The sequence below is a fragment of the Paramacrobiotus metropolitanus genome, unplaced genomic scaffold (genome assembly GCF_019649055.1).
Source record: "Paramacrobiotus metropolitanus isolate TYO unplaced genomic scaffold, Prichtersi_v1.0 Parri_scaffold0000018, whole genome shotgun sequence".
In the NCBI taxonomy this organism is placed as follows: Eukaryota; Metazoa; Tardigrada; class Eutardigrada; order Parachela; family Macrobiotidae; genus Paramacrobiotus; species Paramacrobiotus metropolitanus.
Window position 1 is genome coordinate 434195 of NW_026570238.1, and position 14969 is coordinate 449163.

General features: G+C 39.6%; 3 protein-coding genes across 5 annotated transcripts; 1 reads left to right on the top strand and 2 right to left on the bottom strand.

The window, feature by feature from the left end:
- Window positions 1-762: 762 nt before the first annotated feature.
- On the top strand, window positions 763-5439 carry LOC129585685 (DNA ligase 1-like). Of its 2 annotated transcripts, XM_055478467.1 has the most exons (19): window positions 763-902; window positions 979-1198; window positions 1317-1493; window positions 1557-1613; window positions 1694-1866; window positions 2038-2102; window positions 2169-2270; window positions 2384-2546; window positions 2615-2684; window positions 2798-2883; window positions 2992-3107; window positions 3199-3405; window positions 3512-3618; window positions 3700-3812; window positions 3892-3968; window positions 4099-4251; window positions 4355-4546; window positions 4681-4773; window positions 5010-5439. In XM_055478467.1, the coding sequence occupies exons 2-19, from the start codon at window positions 1065-1067 to the stop codon at window positions 5091-5093; spliced, it is 2169 nt and encodes a 722-aa protein (XP_055334442.1). In that variant the 5' UTR covers window positions 763-902; window positions 979-1064; the 3' UTR covers window positions 5094-5439. The 2 variants fall into 2 exon arrangements, with proteins under 2 accessions (XP_055334442.1, XP_055334441.1); XM_055478466.1 differs by having other exon boundaries at window positions 804-1198.
- On the bottom strand, window positions 5032-10853 carry LOC129585686 (sodium-dependent proline transporter-like). Of its 2 annotated transcripts, none has more exons than XM_055478469.1 (21): window positions 10490-10853; window positions 9985-10163; window positions 9662-9819; window positions 9479-9554; window positions 9220-9287; window positions 8856-9018; window positions 8629-8756; window positions 8543-8547; window positions 8393-8466; window positions 8208-8308; window positions 8022-8085; window positions 7707-7831; window positions 7570-7633; window positions 7438-7472; window positions 6825-6967; window positions 6697-6726; window positions 6569-6631; window positions 6427-6468; window positions 5930-6007; window positions 5493-5663; window positions 5032-5415 (listed from the first exon to the last, which is right to left on the bottom strand). In XM_055478469.1, exons 1-21 carry the CDS (start codon window positions 10580-10582, stop codon window positions 5227-5229), a joined length of 2049 nt encoding a protein of 682 aa, XP_055334444.1. In that variant the 5' UTR covers window positions 10583-10853; the 3' UTR covers window positions 5032-5226. The 2 variants fall into 2 exon arrangements, with proteins under 2 accessions (XP_055334444.1, XP_055334443.1); XM_055478468.1 differs by having other exon boundaries at window positions 9985-10169.
- Window positions 10854-11175: 322 nt separating this feature from the next.
- Window positions 11176-14248, bottom strand: LOC129585897 (somatostatin receptor type 5-like). The gene is made up of 8 exons (XM_055478801.1): window positions 14005-14248; window positions 13802-13910; window positions 13585-13633; window positions 13152-13220; window positions 12822-12836; window positions 12619-12704; window positions 12143-12488; window positions 11176-11826 (listed from the first exon to the last, which is right to left on the bottom strand). The coding sequence occupies exons 1-8, from the start codon at window positions 14140-14142 to the stop codon at window positions 11424-11426; spliced, it is 1215 nt and encodes a 404-aa protein (XP_055334776.1). The 5' UTR covers window positions 14143-14248; the 3' UTR covers window positions 11176-11423.
- Between the last annotated feature and the right edge of the window lie 721 nt (window positions 14249-14969).

Consider the following 14969-nt stretch of genomic DNA (forward strand, 5'->3'; position numbering starts at 1 on the left):
ACCTAGCGTATGGCCTGTAGTTTAAGCTGTTATACTAAGTTTAGTTAGTAGAAATGCGTGTAGCACAGCCTGATGTTCAGCCTGCAGTATTACTTCCCGTACAGCCTGCTGTACACCTCAGTGTACGGCCTGTAGTAAAAAGTGAAAACTTGGTTTTTTTGTGACGGAAATACATATGCTGCTTTCGTAGCCGTATAAAATGCACCCATTATTTGCTTGGACAGTGTAATAGAATCTATTAGGATATAATGAACGGAGTTTTCATTCGTTTTTCAGCAAATAATGAAAATTCTGATGTTTTTCAACTTATCATTATCTATCTATCTATTTGTATATCATTACCTATGTAAATATGTATAATTATTACCTATGTATATCACTCTACAAAAAAATTCATAACTTTTTAAATTAAAACGCATATTGCTTTTCGTCGCCATATCAATTAATGAGAAATGCATTTGTGGCGGATATTTCATTTCGGCTAATGAAATATTAGGTTCTGATCCAGAAAAAAAAAGAAGTATTTCGATTTCATTTTAGAATGTCACTGACTCAGTGCTAATAAAAGCTACTCTAGCAATCAGTAATTTGGGAGTACTGACCATCTGTACGCAATTCGGATTGGTTGGGTGGTAGTGAGCCGGATTGGGTAACCGCTTTTTAGGGCGGTTTTCCTTATACCATAGAGTCTACGGTGCACTGGGTGCCCAAAATTTTTGTGTCTTGTTCAAGTTTCAGCGCGTTTCAGCCGGCATGGAGCAGCAGTTACCCGGAGCGCCAGCGCTCTTCCTGTACTCGTACCAATACTTTATAAACAGAACAAATCCGCCTGTACTTTCCTTATTTTTGCAAACTGATTACTGGTTACTAATAATATCATAAATTCATAATAAAATAAAAACGTAAGTTGGTTGCGATTTTGGTTATTCGTTATTGATGAAACATTGTATCTGCATTGAGAAAATCGGTTTATTCCAGCCACTGGTCCGCCGAGTTCTTGGGTATCTGCTCGCTCGTTGTCAGCTGTGATTGTGTGACACACTGACAACACTAGTTCGCGACTGATGCGTTCGTTTTTGTCACGAGCGGTAATTACCGTATGTGCGCCACAGCCTTTTGTTGGATATTTCTGGAAAAACTGTTCGCTGTTGGTCGAAAACAGGAGTTGTAGATTCACCATGGCGCAGACTTCAATTACGTGAGTAGCATTTACCACAATCGTTTGGTTTTTTACTTTAAGTAATTTCTTGAACATAGAGCGCGCCGTAGGCGTTTGCCGCTGTACAATCCGAATTGTGTTGTACTATTGTTATTAGGTCATTTTTCACAAAATCTTCCGATGCTGCCAAGAAATCCCCATTAAAACCAGGAGATAAATCGGAGGCTAATGCTGGCAAAACATCTGCAACGTCTGATAATCGGGAGAGCCAGTATGATCCCAGTGCGGAATCTTATGATCCCTTGACTGATGCCTGCTGGCAGAAAGGAGAGAAGTATGGCTGAAAGACGGTTTTAAACGATCATGAATTTTGATTAAGAAAGAATTTCAATTGCAGAACACCATATATCGCTCTTGCCAAGACGTTTGACACCATTGAAAAGATATCTTCGCGGTACTGTTAGAGTCCGATTCCTTAATACTGTGAGAAGTGCATGGATTATGGAAAATTATTGTTCACATGATTTGTTGTAGTTTGACAATTATACGGACCATGCGGAATTTTTTTCGTTCGGTTATATTGTTGAGTCCGGATGATTTAGTGCGATGCCTGTACTTGAGTTTAAATAAAATCGCTCCATCGTGGGAAGGACTGGAATTGGGGGTGGGAGACAGCATAGTCATGAAGGCGATTGCCGATGCTACAGGTAACAATTATTATATTGATGGCATATGCTTTTTTATGGCTTTCCTTACGTATGCGATGATTTAGCATTTAGCCTTGCAGCAAGAATTACGAGTATGTAAATGTTGCGTGATTTTGGTTACCAAAACTTGATAATCGGGTTTTCGAAAAAATGGGTTTCATATTATTCTAGGGAAAACCGTGCCAGAACTTAAGAAATTGAAAGAACAAGAAGGGGATCTTGGGTCTGCGGCTGCAGTATGTGGAAACTCGGAAACGCACTGTATGATCAGTTAATTGTGTGTGTAATCTCTCTCATTGCAGCTTTCTCGGAATACACAGCGAACGCTGGTGGCCTCGAAAAAACTCACTATAGAGAACGTTTTCCAAAAGTTTCGGGAAATCAGCAAAATATCAGGGAATGCGGTAAGAGTCGCAAGACCATAAGCTTGTGTTTCGTTTCTGATTTTCCCCGGCTTCGTTGGTGTTTGTTTAGAAGATTTTCTGGTTTTATGATCTTTTTTGCTGGCCTTTTGTAGTCTCAAAAAAGGAAAATCCAGCACATCACGAGTATGCTTGTGGCCGGAAAGCCAGTTGAAGCGAAGTTTATTGTGCGGGCTTGTAAGGGAGGCATGCGTATTGGTCTAGCAGAGAAATCCGCTTTGATAGCCCTGGCACATGCTGCCCTTATGGTGGAACAAGGTTTGTCTGCGTGCACCGTCTGCGGGAAGGTAGGAAAATACGTAAAGGATTTTTTATTAAATTTCCAGATGATGGAAAGAAAAAAGCCAAGGATGATAACATCAAAAAAGCTGAAGAAACCATAAAAAATGCATTTAAGTAAGTAGATTGCTAATGGTGAGGATGTATGAATCATCTTCTGTGTGAATCACATGTATAACTGTATTCAAGTTTTCACATATAGTTTTACTTATAGAGTTTCTTTATTTCAGTGAATATCCGGATTATGATTTTCTTGTGTCTGCTCTTTTGCGCGGGGGTTTGGATGAAGTTCAGCGGGTTTGCCGGATAAGAGCAGGTATGGAATCCTTTTTCAAAACATTTCAGTGTAATTTGCTCAGACCTGAATTGGAACACTCTGTGAATGTACTAAATAAGCAGGCCTACGATTATGGCCGCTTTATAGGAATACCCGTGAAGCCGATGTTAGCTCATCCTTCGAAAGGGATCGATCTCGTTATGGCTCGATTGGGTGATTTGGAATTCGTGGTTGAATATAAATATGATGGAGAGCGCTTACAGGTTAGTGGCTGATGCTCTTTATTTCCTTGAATAATTTTAATTCTGTACGATGGAGTTGCCTTCTGAGTGCCTGAGTCGTATGTGTTTGCAGGTGCACAAACAGGACACAGCAAAAATCACCATGTTCAGTCGTAATCAGGAAGACCACACACAAAAATTCCCGGAACTTGTCGCTAGAATTCCCACCCATTTAAAAGCTGGTGTGGAATCTTTCGTTCTGGATAGTGAAGTGGTGGCGTGGGATTTGGTTGAAAAGAAAATCCTCCCTTTTCAAGTTCTTAGTACGCGGAAACGTAAGGTACGACGTAAAACGTGGAAGCCCATACTTTTCGTGGTCTGAATTTGTGTTTATACGATTTTTATATGAATTTCCAGAATGTTTTATTACTTCATATCAATTGCAGAACGTTGGGGAAGCAAAAGATGTGACCGTCCAGGTTTGCGTGTACGCTTTTGATCTGCTGTATTTCAACGGTGAATCATTGATCTCCACTCCTCTGCGCCGCAGACAGTAAGTTATTATCGCAATAAAAAACCGACAATTAAATTAGACCGTCAGCTAATATTTTGTAACTAATAAGCTGTGTTTCAGAGAACTTCTACGTGAAAATTTCATCGTAACACCTGGAGAATTCATGCTAGCCCAGAGTTTGGTATCCAGCGATCCGGAGGCATTGCAGATATTTATGCAGGAAGCAATTCAGAGTATGTTCTGTTTACCGTACAGAATATTTGACGGTTTTTACCCTGATTCCATATTTCTATTCTATCATCTCGCTTTCAGACAGCTGTGAAGGCCTTATGGTTAAAGCACTGGATAAACCATATGAAATTTCGAAAAGGTCCAACAATTGGCTAAAGGTTGGTTTTTATCACTGTTCGCAATAGTGTTACATGATGGGAGTTAATAATTTATTTTTCAATATGCGCATCAATGAGCGCCAGTCAGTATAGGGATAAGAGTTATGATGGTTTCTTGTCTCATAATTAGTTGAAAAAGGATTATCTGGATACCATTGGAGACACTGTCGATGTTACCGTTATTGGTGCATTTTTTGGCTCGGGAAAACGGGCTGGGACATTTGGATCGTATATTTGTGCTGTTTACGATCCCGATCGCAATGAGTACCAGACTTTATGCAAGGTATGGTAGAGATGGCGCTGTTTTATGTATTACAAAGTACTCGTATGATGGGAACGAAATGTCTCTAACCATAAGTATAGTGGGTTAACTCAATCTTTTTTAGCTTGCCACCGGATTGTCAGACGAAAACTTGGAAACGTTTACCAAATTTTTCCAAGACAAAGTAATATCGAAACCACTGCACACCTATCGCCAGAAAATTAAACCTGATGTATGGTTTGAACCCGTGCAAGTATGGGAGATTAAGGGTGCCGATTTGTCCGTTTCTCCAGTACATACTGCAGGCATTGGCCGAGTAAGTACTGGCTGCGTTGATGGGGCATCAGTTTTTTACCATTTAAAATTTTAGTCTTTAAAATTAATTGGAACTCAACTGAATCTTTTTGCCTTCTTTTTGTTTGTTTTGTACATTCTGTTTTTATTTATTAGGCCGATCCAGAGAAAGGAATATCTCTCCGCTTTCCGCGTTTCATAAAGATACGCAATGATAAGCAACCCGAAGACAGCACCACTGGCGATGAAGTATGTAAACTTTAAGTCTGAAAACGCCGCAGCATAGTAATTGTGATATGTTTTGCTTTCCCGTTTGGAGTATTCCCACAATGTTTGTGCAGAATTTAAGAAAATAAGTTTTGCTTACTGCATGTGCAGTTTGAATGACGCTAAAACAGCTGAATCGCTCCCATTCAAACCTTGCAGTTGCTGTTTGGAAGACTGAAGTCGTGGATATATTTGCTAATGCTACGGTTTGTTCTCAGATTTTTGGATTATACCGGGATCAAGCGGCGCGGCAAGAAAAGAGCAAAGAAGAGGCTGTGGCTTCTGATGATGATGATGAATAAATTATTATAAACGAACAGCTTGTGCAAGGACTTTGAATTTAGCTCCCTTTTTTGTTGTGATAGCCCATTCTGCTGTTGTGTTATGGCAGATTATTACTTGTTAAAACATATCGTTAAAACATATCGTTTTGTTTTACAGATGCTCTGTAACTTGTACGTTTTGAACAGAATTTTCTAAATAACCATCTCGTATTGACGATGTAATAGTTAGTTCTATGGTTTCTACTGATTCCTGTGTCGTGGATTGATCAGAAGCTGTAGACAGTCCACCGGCAATAGCAGGCTTCCAGTCTGCTGTGGGCCAGCTCAAAATCGTTATGCGCTGTAATAAAGGAACCATGAGCGAACAAAGATTTATCTTTCATTTTACTGCTTTGTAAAATATTTATTAGTAAGTACTTCGAAGATCCTTAGATGTCGGTTTTTTGTGAAGATGCTGTATAAGATGACCGCCGGGATAACGGCAATGGTTAATAAGGCAAACACCCAGCCGACAATTTCCGCCCACAAAGGAAAGGCTGGTTCAAACGGCGTGCGACTGTAGCTCGCCCAGTAGAAAACCATTACTCCCTTAAAAAACGGGATGTGTTATCATGTGTATAGCAGAAGAAGTGGCGCAGCACAAGTTATTTGCATTTTGCAGCATGTCCCGGAACATTAGAGATACTATCACAACAATAAAAACTGCAGCTATATACTGACAAATACAATTAGTGTTGTATCTTCACGGGTGACGGAGGCGACATTTTTTTCTGGTCTATATTGTCACGGTAGTCGGCGTTCTATAGCATCATTGTCTACATACGAGTATCTATGGTACGATCAGGTGCACATACCGTTATCAGGCCAGGAATGGATATCAACCAGCAGATTTTCCAGTAGGCTGTGACTTTCCTCCAGGGATTCGGCCCGATCTGAAAACAAATCGTATTTTTTACGCGTACTGAGTACTTGCAATTTTATACTTTACACCTTCACTAAACAACGCCGTAATTAACGCCGCGAAAATGTTTTCATGAGAAGTTACAAATGCGAAACTGCGTTACATTTGATTATAATGGCATCGTCGAAGTGTAACACCTAACAATATCGTTGTTTTATGTGAATTACGAAGGCCAAGACGAGGCGCACAGCAACATTTACAGTGGGGGGTCATGAAACAAACAGGCAGGCATTGTGCCAGACAAACCGAACTTCTGCCAAATAGTAATATATAGACTTCTTTTCGCAAATGGCAAAGTCTGTACTGTGACGAAGAACCAAGATGGACTTATTGGTGACCTTAATGTTTTTCGAATTCAAACGGGTTTAACCAGCGGTTCGATAATCGTACCATAGATTCGATGTCACTGCAGAATCTGTTAATTCCATACACCTGGAGAAAAACAGCAAAATATGGTACGCATTATCGTATACCGGCATGCCGCAGAACGTTGCAGGATCTCTTCGCTGCTGTCAATATCAAGAATACTTACAAATATTACAGCGATATCTTCCACTAAGGCTATCCAGAGTACTGTCCAACTTGCGGCATAATCCTGTTGAATCCATAAAATTTACAGTTTACGTATGCAAAGCTTCCGCGTCACCTTTACTTACTTACATTTAGTATCGTAAACCAGTACAATCCAGCCTGTAAAGGGCGTTTATAATGCATCACAGATCAAAAGGTTAAGAAGAAAACCTGATTTATCGCTATTGATAAAACTAAATCTCTTGCGATTCACTTACGTCTGTACACAGCGGTAATGCCAGAAGGAATAAAAGGAGACTGCATCCGAGCAGAAAATACCGTTTATTTGTGCGCAAAACCGGAAACCTATCCGAAAGGGTGATGGAAACCGTTTCCAGAATAGCGATCACGGAATCGGTCCCTGCAACGCAACCTGATTACGCATCCAGTGCACAATAGACTGTTTACCATTGTATACAGCCCGATTAACCATAAGCTGACTACGTGCCGTATGCGCAGAGTGAGCTTCGTTTTGCATTAATGACCTTTATGGGTTGTGTCAAACCAATGTTTGAGATGAATTCTAATCAGATCAACAAGCAAACTGACAAATGTGCAGCTGATCACAGAGCACGGTCGGGTATGGCAAACCGAAAAAGCTTATACTTTGAAATTTGATAGCATGACACGCTTTGCTAGTGCCGAATGAAGCCCAACAAAGTTTAGGTGGGTTTGTGTAGGGTAATAAAGGCTTGTGTAGGGTAATAAAGATGAAATTTAAACAAATGCTTGAGATGCGCACTGATTTAACAAGAAAACTACCGACCACAAGGATAATTTGGAAAATCACTACAAGAAAGCCGGTAGTGGAATCATTAGTTGCACACTTACCCAAAGTAACGAGCATGAAGAAGAACAGTACAGACCTAATGAGATACAAACATTTGGATGTACGTGGAGCCAATCCCTATGACATACATTACAAGCAAACAACTGCTGCGTATCTCGAAGGATCTGACTAACCAGAAAGCCGGTAGTGGCATTTTGACTATAACCTCTGGATAAGCCACAAAGGCTAACCCCGATCCTACGAGAAATGTGTTTGATAAAACGGATATCCGGTACTTTCGGTGGCACGCGAGGGCAAAATCAAAGCTCACCTGCTTGGATGACATCTGTTATTGACTGTTTAGTTTCGTGTGCTAAGAAGCCAAGAATTGCGAAAATTGCGCATCCGGAAAGAAAACTTGTAAATGTATCAGCGAAAAATATCGTCACGGCATCTCTAAAATAAACAGAACAACGTCCGCATGAAAAAAATTTCACGGATTAGAAATAAGCACTGTTACAACCATCTGCATTAACTTTCAAAGTGTAAGCTGAAGTGATAATGCGCAGTATATTTGTACTATGCAAATGCGCAAAGTAAGTCCGAAATGGTATTCACATTGTCAGTACGACGGATAATTACTGACCGTAGGGCGTTATTGTGGAAACGGTTGTAACTGGACAGCGACATCAAGCCCCCAAATGCGATACCTGGAATACGAAAGAACATCTGCACATACGCACAGGCAAACTAAAATCTGAAATAATCTGAAAACTTGAGATGAATGAACTGCATAGTCATTAGTCACACAGTCACACTTATTAGGAAATACCAAGTGAAAACAAAGCCTGTCCAGCAGCGTCAATCCAGACGTTTGGATCTGCTAAGCGTTTAAAATCGGGGATCAAATAGTATTTTATGCCGTTGAGCGCTCTGCAACGATTCAACAGATGAGACTATTTTGAAAAAGTTTTATTGTTGTTGCCTACAGATGTAATTTCTTCAGGTGTGTCTTACCCTTCTAACATCAATCCTCGGATTAAAAATGCTAAGAGAACCAAATATGGAAATGTTGCGGTAAAGTATACAATCTGCATACGACAACATTTGTTAGAATTAAGCTGGCGATATTTTGGCAAGATTCCGTAACTAAAATTGCGCGCCCACCTTTCCTACAAATCAAAAGGGCATTATGTCGCAAGAAAAACAATATACTCAACTATCATACACAAAGGTCGTGCGGATTTATATACCAGATGTTTTAATTCCTTTAAAAAGGCAGATAACCATCAGAGTCCAGGATGCCCCCAGACAGACTGCGTTTTCCCAGCGCAGTTCACCCCAACAGCTTATGCCATCACTTAAACCTAGCACATTATACCTAGAGATCGGAGGTCAACCATAGTTGTAACGGCATACATAAGGCATGTGCAATGCTGATGCAGTTAAAGTATTAACTCTAGGTAATGAGATGGCATACTTGAAATACTCTTCGGATGGCAATACGCGGTGTATTTGGTTAATGAGCTCTTGGGTGACATTGTGAAACAGTGCTTCCGTTTCGTTGAAGCAAGTTTGATTATAGAATAGGTTAGTTGAATTTTCCCCCGTGCAAGCATCGTCATCTTCTTTCCGGTAGCAATCTAGGTGGAGGTGGAGTATTCATGTCGAGTATTTTGTTTAAGTAGAAGTATAGATATAATAATACTTCTACATCAACTTTAACACGTGCAATAACTGAACGAGCACGTGGACATATTTACCAAGCAAGATAAAGCAAATTCTTGCAATTAGTAATCACTCGTGCAAAGGATTTCGACAAATATATATAAATTGAAACATACGCTCTGTGTTCCAAGTTGAATTGCAAAACTGAAAAGGAACTTCCGAGCGAAAGGAATCGAATAGAAAACTGAAATAATAATACAGAGAAATGGGTTTAGTTTATCACGCATCAGTGCAGGTCAAGAGCAAATATTAACAAAACTGAAATGTCATAATTTTTCGTCGGAGCATCCTTTTAACGTAATTACACGTAATTACCAAAATTATTAGCCAGAGGGCAATGGTTTGGCAAAATTTAATTTGTTATTGTTGACTTACAATATTCCCCATCCAATGAGAACGTTGTAATACAGAGTTATCAATAACGACGCTATAACCATGGCATATCCAATACCTTCAAAGTAAAAGCACAAAAGATTTCTCTACCGATATACGGACCTCACACATGAAACATGTTCACGACATTGGTAGGCTTGCAGTTATGTTACGAGTATAATGAACCTTCAAATATGGGGCATGCGCTCCAAATAGCAATAGAAGTCCGTCCAGAATACTGCCCAAAAGACATTTCCAGAAAAAACAGCGGCCATCCAACAAATACGAGCATTATTAAGTACGGTATAAAAAATATTGCTCCTCCGTTTTTGTAGGCCAGATATCTGGAGAAAAAGGATTGTTACATTAATAAGCTGAATGATAATTTGATTTCCAGCTGAATTTGTTAGTAAGCTAATATCGCATTTTGTCTTTGCCTGTTTTGACATTTAGGCAGTAGAATAAAATATATAAGGTGGCTTATGCCTGTAGAAGAAAGGTCAACATACGGGAAACGCCACATGTTCCCTAGGCCGACCGAATATCCAATGCAGCTAGCGAGAAAGTCAAGTTTTCCGGACCATTTTGGATTTTCTGTGGGCTCTTCTTTTTCAAAAAGTGTCAGAGATAGCGGAGAAAACTTTCGCTGAAGAACATGATGTTGATGGAAAGGAATAGGCATATCTATCTGTAGCTAACAAAAAAATTATTGTGTTTTACCTTAAAGGTCGTCTCATTTAAGGAGTTTTTGGAACATACATAAAAAATTCAAAAATTCGGTGCGGAACATTTATTCACTAATTGCGCCGGCATGCCGCTCATAACGTGGAACATGATTTACATCAAAAAGTAATAATTAATTATTGTTTATCTCATTCAATTCAGTAATCAGATGTCACTTGAATTGTGCATATTTGGCAAGACGTAACGATGTTATAATATTTTAAATTTAATATAACGACTTAGGTCTTTTGCTAACCGACTGTAGCCAAACTTTCACACGAGCATTCTTACCACAAGTTTTTGTGAATTTTCCTCGGGGATTTCTGCTCCCGTTTGTTGACAGCACGGACAGTCATCCACTTGTAAATCAATTTCATCTCCCATTTTTCCGACAGCTTGGAAGAATTATTATAAAGAAAGACGACTGAGACTCCGGACAGTATGCGCCAAAAATGTGTGCTACAAGATCTAGTGGAAAATTGTAACAGGACAATTGAAATTCCGTAGAATATCAATTTATGCATCAATATTATCTTAATTTTGCCCCAACAATCACATGATTGTTACTATATATGATCCGGACAAGAGCGTACGCGAAAGTTGCTACCTTTTTATTAGAAGCAAATTTATAAACTTCCCAATGCTGCCCTGTACTACGCCGATCGCGCGCTTGCAGGCACCGATCCTAGATTGTCTGAAAATAAGTGTGCCTAGCAAATTTAATGTAGATCTTCATGGGTTGTAACGTTAACCTGTTGATGGCACTAGAAACAAGTATTTCGGCAAGCCAGTTCAAGATCATTACGTATTACAGAAAGTGGCACAATATAGGTCAATATGGTTTTTTAAGATTCGAGACGGATTCCCAATCAAGAAAAGAGTGACTGCGGCTTCGCTACATCAACATTTTGCATCGGAACGCATGCACCCGAAAATTTTATTTATGGTACATGCATTTAAAAATGTTACTAGCTCAGTGTTGCTTTATATGCTCCTGTTCAACAAAAATTATGTACAGAATAAGTACAACATCCGGACATAAAAGCTATCGTGTTCTTACAAAATTAGGGGTTTGTAGAAGATAATCATCAAAACACAATAGTTCTACTACTCAGTAGTACATCAGATAATGCAGTCGCGCAGAGCATCCGTCAATATTATGTAGCCTCATGAGGTCGAAAGTGATCGGATACCTGATTCAGCGCACGTGAGCGAGGTACATGTATCACAGGAAGAACTCGGAGCGACACCCCGATGACGATCTGGACACACATAACTGCAAGGGCGGTGACGGCGGGGCCAGATATGTCCGCGCATCTATTATCGGGTGTCCGGCGTAAGGAGAACGCGGAATTCGATTGGGGGTATGATGTTTGCGGTTACGGTTGCCGGCGGTGTAGCACTTCCACGCCTTAGCGTAACTTTGCTTGAAATGCCGGCTGAGGACAGAGTACAGAATGGGATTTATCGCGGAATTGGCATAACACAAACACTGCAGAAACAATGCCGTGTAGATGATTTGCTGTTGGATGTTGGCTTCCCGTGTGGCATTAAGTTGACAACTTTCAAACTCGTCCACCGTGATGGGTGTGTCGTCAATTAGGAAAGTAATGTGGATCTGATAAGCCCTGGAATTAAATATGGCCGTCAGTTGTGAGATAATAATTACTACCATAATTATGCAATGCAATACGGTAGTTCAGGTTATCATAGTTTTCGTTGGCGGCAGTACACGCCTAAATCGCTCTAGGCTTTGTTTGACGCAGCAAGATGAGTTGATCATTCTACGTTCGATCCACTGAATATTTTGCATTAAACCTTATAACATGCATACCTTATAACAGGATATTCTAAATTTCTCCTACACTGGTTTTGACAGGTAAGGTTTCTTATTAAATTCATTTTGGAATATAAATTTTGTCATCATGATAATAAAAATATTACCAGTAAGGTGTCCAGCAAATCAGAAAGGCCAACATCAGGACCAGTATAACAGCTGACACTCGGCGAAATTTGAGCCGGCGTCGGTCGTCGGTACTCACTGAACCGCTTGGATGCTTGCGCAAACCAGCCGAATTGTCCTGTTTGATGTGCAATTTTTTTAGAACCAGCCCGTAGAACAGGAACATGAAGATAACCGGCAAAGCAAATCCCAGAACAAAGCAGTATAATGCGAAAACTTTGGGTCCCTGAACTTCGTAAAAGTCCGGCCATACGATGTTGCAGTTGGTTTCCCCGCCGACATCATCGTCTTTAGAAATGGTTCCAGAATACAGAAAAACCGGACACACTACAAGACGACAAACGAAAACCTGTCCACACAATATTATGTCAATGCAATTTGCTGAGTTATGTCGCGATTACTTTATGTTTCTTTAAATTTATATTTATCCCGACAACATGCGGCAGGTATTGCTTACTCAATAATATTGCGAGAAACCAAACCAGGCAGCACGCTAATATTGCCTTTTTGGGGGTTCTTATCTTTCGACTAATTACCGGTTGGCTGAAAAATCAAACATTTTTAGCACAAGTATATTTAGATGTTACTGTTGCAAAATTCAGGCACCGAACTGCAACACATGACACGAAACTTTTCAGTTTTTCTTGAATTGTCACTTACCATACAGCAAAATACCTGTACGAATAAAGAAGCCAGTAATTACTCGCAGGGTTAGATTAGGGTTAGCGTAAAAGCTGGGTTTATGCTATTATTCCCGTTACTCCCGTACACTACGCGGAAATCACTTCATCTCTACGCTCATGATATTTGTTAGAACACAACAATAGAGCAGTTGGTTTTAATCTACTGTATCTTGTAGTTATCTTCATTAAAGCAGTTGACTTTCTGACATGTAAAGGAAATAATTATGTGTTACTCTGCAGTGCTCGCTGTTCTAAAATGCAGTATAAGGAATATCAATATTGAGGCTGATTTCTAACAGTAAATTACCTGTCTGCCGACATCGTAACGAGTAGAAAACTGGACGCAAACTGATTGACCGTTGTCATTACGTAATACCTAAAATTTGACAACGCCTGTTAAATTCGGAGTAGAATTTGGGCAATTGTTACGACTTACAAGGCAAGATCCCATATTTATTAATTATTTATAACATCTGTATATATGACTGCGCACGGTTTTTATATGTGGTCCGGCAACATTACTTTCGCTAATAAAAGAAATTTTCACAAGGCACACTATTCTGCTTCCTTATGGCTATAGTAAGATGTGGCGGCCATTTGCATAAATATAACGTTTGGATGATTTACTGAGCGTAATAAGCACGTATTTTACACATGCCACTGGATACATGAATATATGTCATGAAATCCGTACTTACTACGAATGCATTATAATTATTATGACGCACTACTGTACTTACACTTTGCAATATATATCACCAAATATCCAGTTTTCTAACACAGCGGTCACTGTAAAAAAAGGATTGGCTGCAAGCTGCTGCTTAACATTGTCCTATGGAATATGTTTAATATGTGTACAATTGTATGTGTGGGTCAAACGATGATTGTCGAATCACAATTTTTCAGTGAATTGTTGCTCGAAAACGAAGAACCTTCACAATGAACAACTTTTCGTACCTATTAATAAAGGAACATTAACCAGGAATGCGATATCGGCTAATGACAAAGCCATAATGAAGATATTTGTGATTGTCCTCATGGATGAAAAACGGCATATCACATAAAACTATAAAGACAAGAATATCACGGCACGGTTTTAAATTAAAACCCAAATCCTTCAGAAAATTCAAAACATCAAAAAAACACCAGTTTGAAATTACCACCAAAATATTCCCACCGAGTCCTACTACAGAGATAATCGAATTGATAGCATTGATGAAATTAAACAAAGTAGATCCATCGCTTGTATTCCCAAACGTTGTATTCAAGCATCCATTTTCTTTAGATATTTCTGACATTTTTAAAAATTCAGATTGGAATAAAAATGCCTCTCATGACTGACTGAACCGGACAATATGACTAATCCTCGCTTTCATGACCACGCTTAACCGCATACGCTTACGATCCTGCCATTTATTTATAAGCCCCAAGGAGCGTGATCCATGAAGCAACAGGAATCCGGATCCGGAGTTTATAGGAAGCCGTTAGGTATAGATAAACAAGGCGTTTCGTGTTCCATTGCAGAAAATTAACGATTCCCCTGGGAAAGCACTGAAACAGAAAATTTGCCCTCCGAGTTGACATGCATGTGCAGCAAAGGTTACAAACGCACATGTCCAGATGCCTAATTCGTTTATGACTATTTAATTTGGTTTATTGATGGTGACCAATGCTTTCCGTAAATGTATCAGTCACATTACACTTAACGCTTTCAACTTTGCACCGCATTACGCCAGACATCATATCATACAAGATAAAATTTTAAACTGAACCAGATCCCACACTCCGGACATTTTTACTGTGAGGACTGGAGGTGTAAAACTGATACTTTACATCGGAACAGGGCTGCACAATCATAAAATTAGTATGATTTTTTTGAAAGTCTTGCCAGATATTTGAAACACACTATTCGCTGTAAGTAACATCCCATCGCGGCACAGTAACCCGCGGCGGAAACTTGCAGGCGGCCTAATCGCAGAAAATTTTTAATCATGGTACAGAGATTTTTGGGAGACTAGGGTACTGTCCGGTGTGCATGCAGAATAATGTATAGGAGCTGCGGCCTATAATACCTAGGATACTTGTGTATATTACGGTGTTGATGATGATGCGGATGAATTTTTAC

What these genes read in the sequence shown, in the direction of transcription:
- LOC129585685 (XM_055478467.1), top strand. Translation starts at nt 1,065, where the DNA reads ATGCGTTCGTTTTTGTCACGAGCGGTAATTACCGTATGTGCGCCACAG. An exon ending in GCAAAATATCAGGGAATGCG is followed by an intron (nt 2,271 to 2,383) that starts GTAAGAGTCGCA and finishes GGCCTTTTGTAG; the next exon opens with TCTCAAAAAAGGAAAATCCA. An exon ending in ACAGCACCACTGGCGATGAA is followed by an intron (nt 4,774 to 5,009) that starts GTATGTAAACTT and finishes GTTTGTTCTCAG; the next exon opens with ATTTTTGGATTATACCGGGA.
- LOC129585686 (XM_055478468.1), bottom strand. Translation starts at nt 10,582, where the DNA reads ATGGGAGATGAAATTGATTTACAAGTGGATGACTGTCCGTGCTGTCAA. An exon ending in GGGAACATGTGGCGTTTCCC is followed by an intron (nt 9,820 to 9,984) that starts GTATGTTGACCT and finishes CTTTTTCTCCAG; the next exon opens with ATATCTGGCCTACAAAAACG. An exon ending in CGAGGATTGATGTTAGAAGG is followed by an intron (nt 8,309 to 8,392) that starts GTAAGACACACC and finishes GAATCGTTGCAG; the next exon opens with AGCGCTCAACGGCATAAAAT.
- LOC129585897 (XM_055478801.1), bottom strand. Translation starts at nt 14,142, where the DNA reads ATGTCAGAAATATCTAAAGAAAATGGATGCTTGAATACAACGTTTGGG. An exon ending in GGTGATATATATTGCAAAGT is followed by an intron (nt 13,221 to 13,584) that starts GTAAGTACAGTA and finishes GTCAAATTTTAG; the next exon opens with GTATTACGTAATGACAACGG. An exon ending in GTTTCTCGCAATATTATTGA is followed by an intron (nt 12,489 to 12,618) that starts GTAAGCAATACC and finishes GTCGTCTTGTAG; the next exon opens with TGTGTCCGGTTTTTCTGTAT.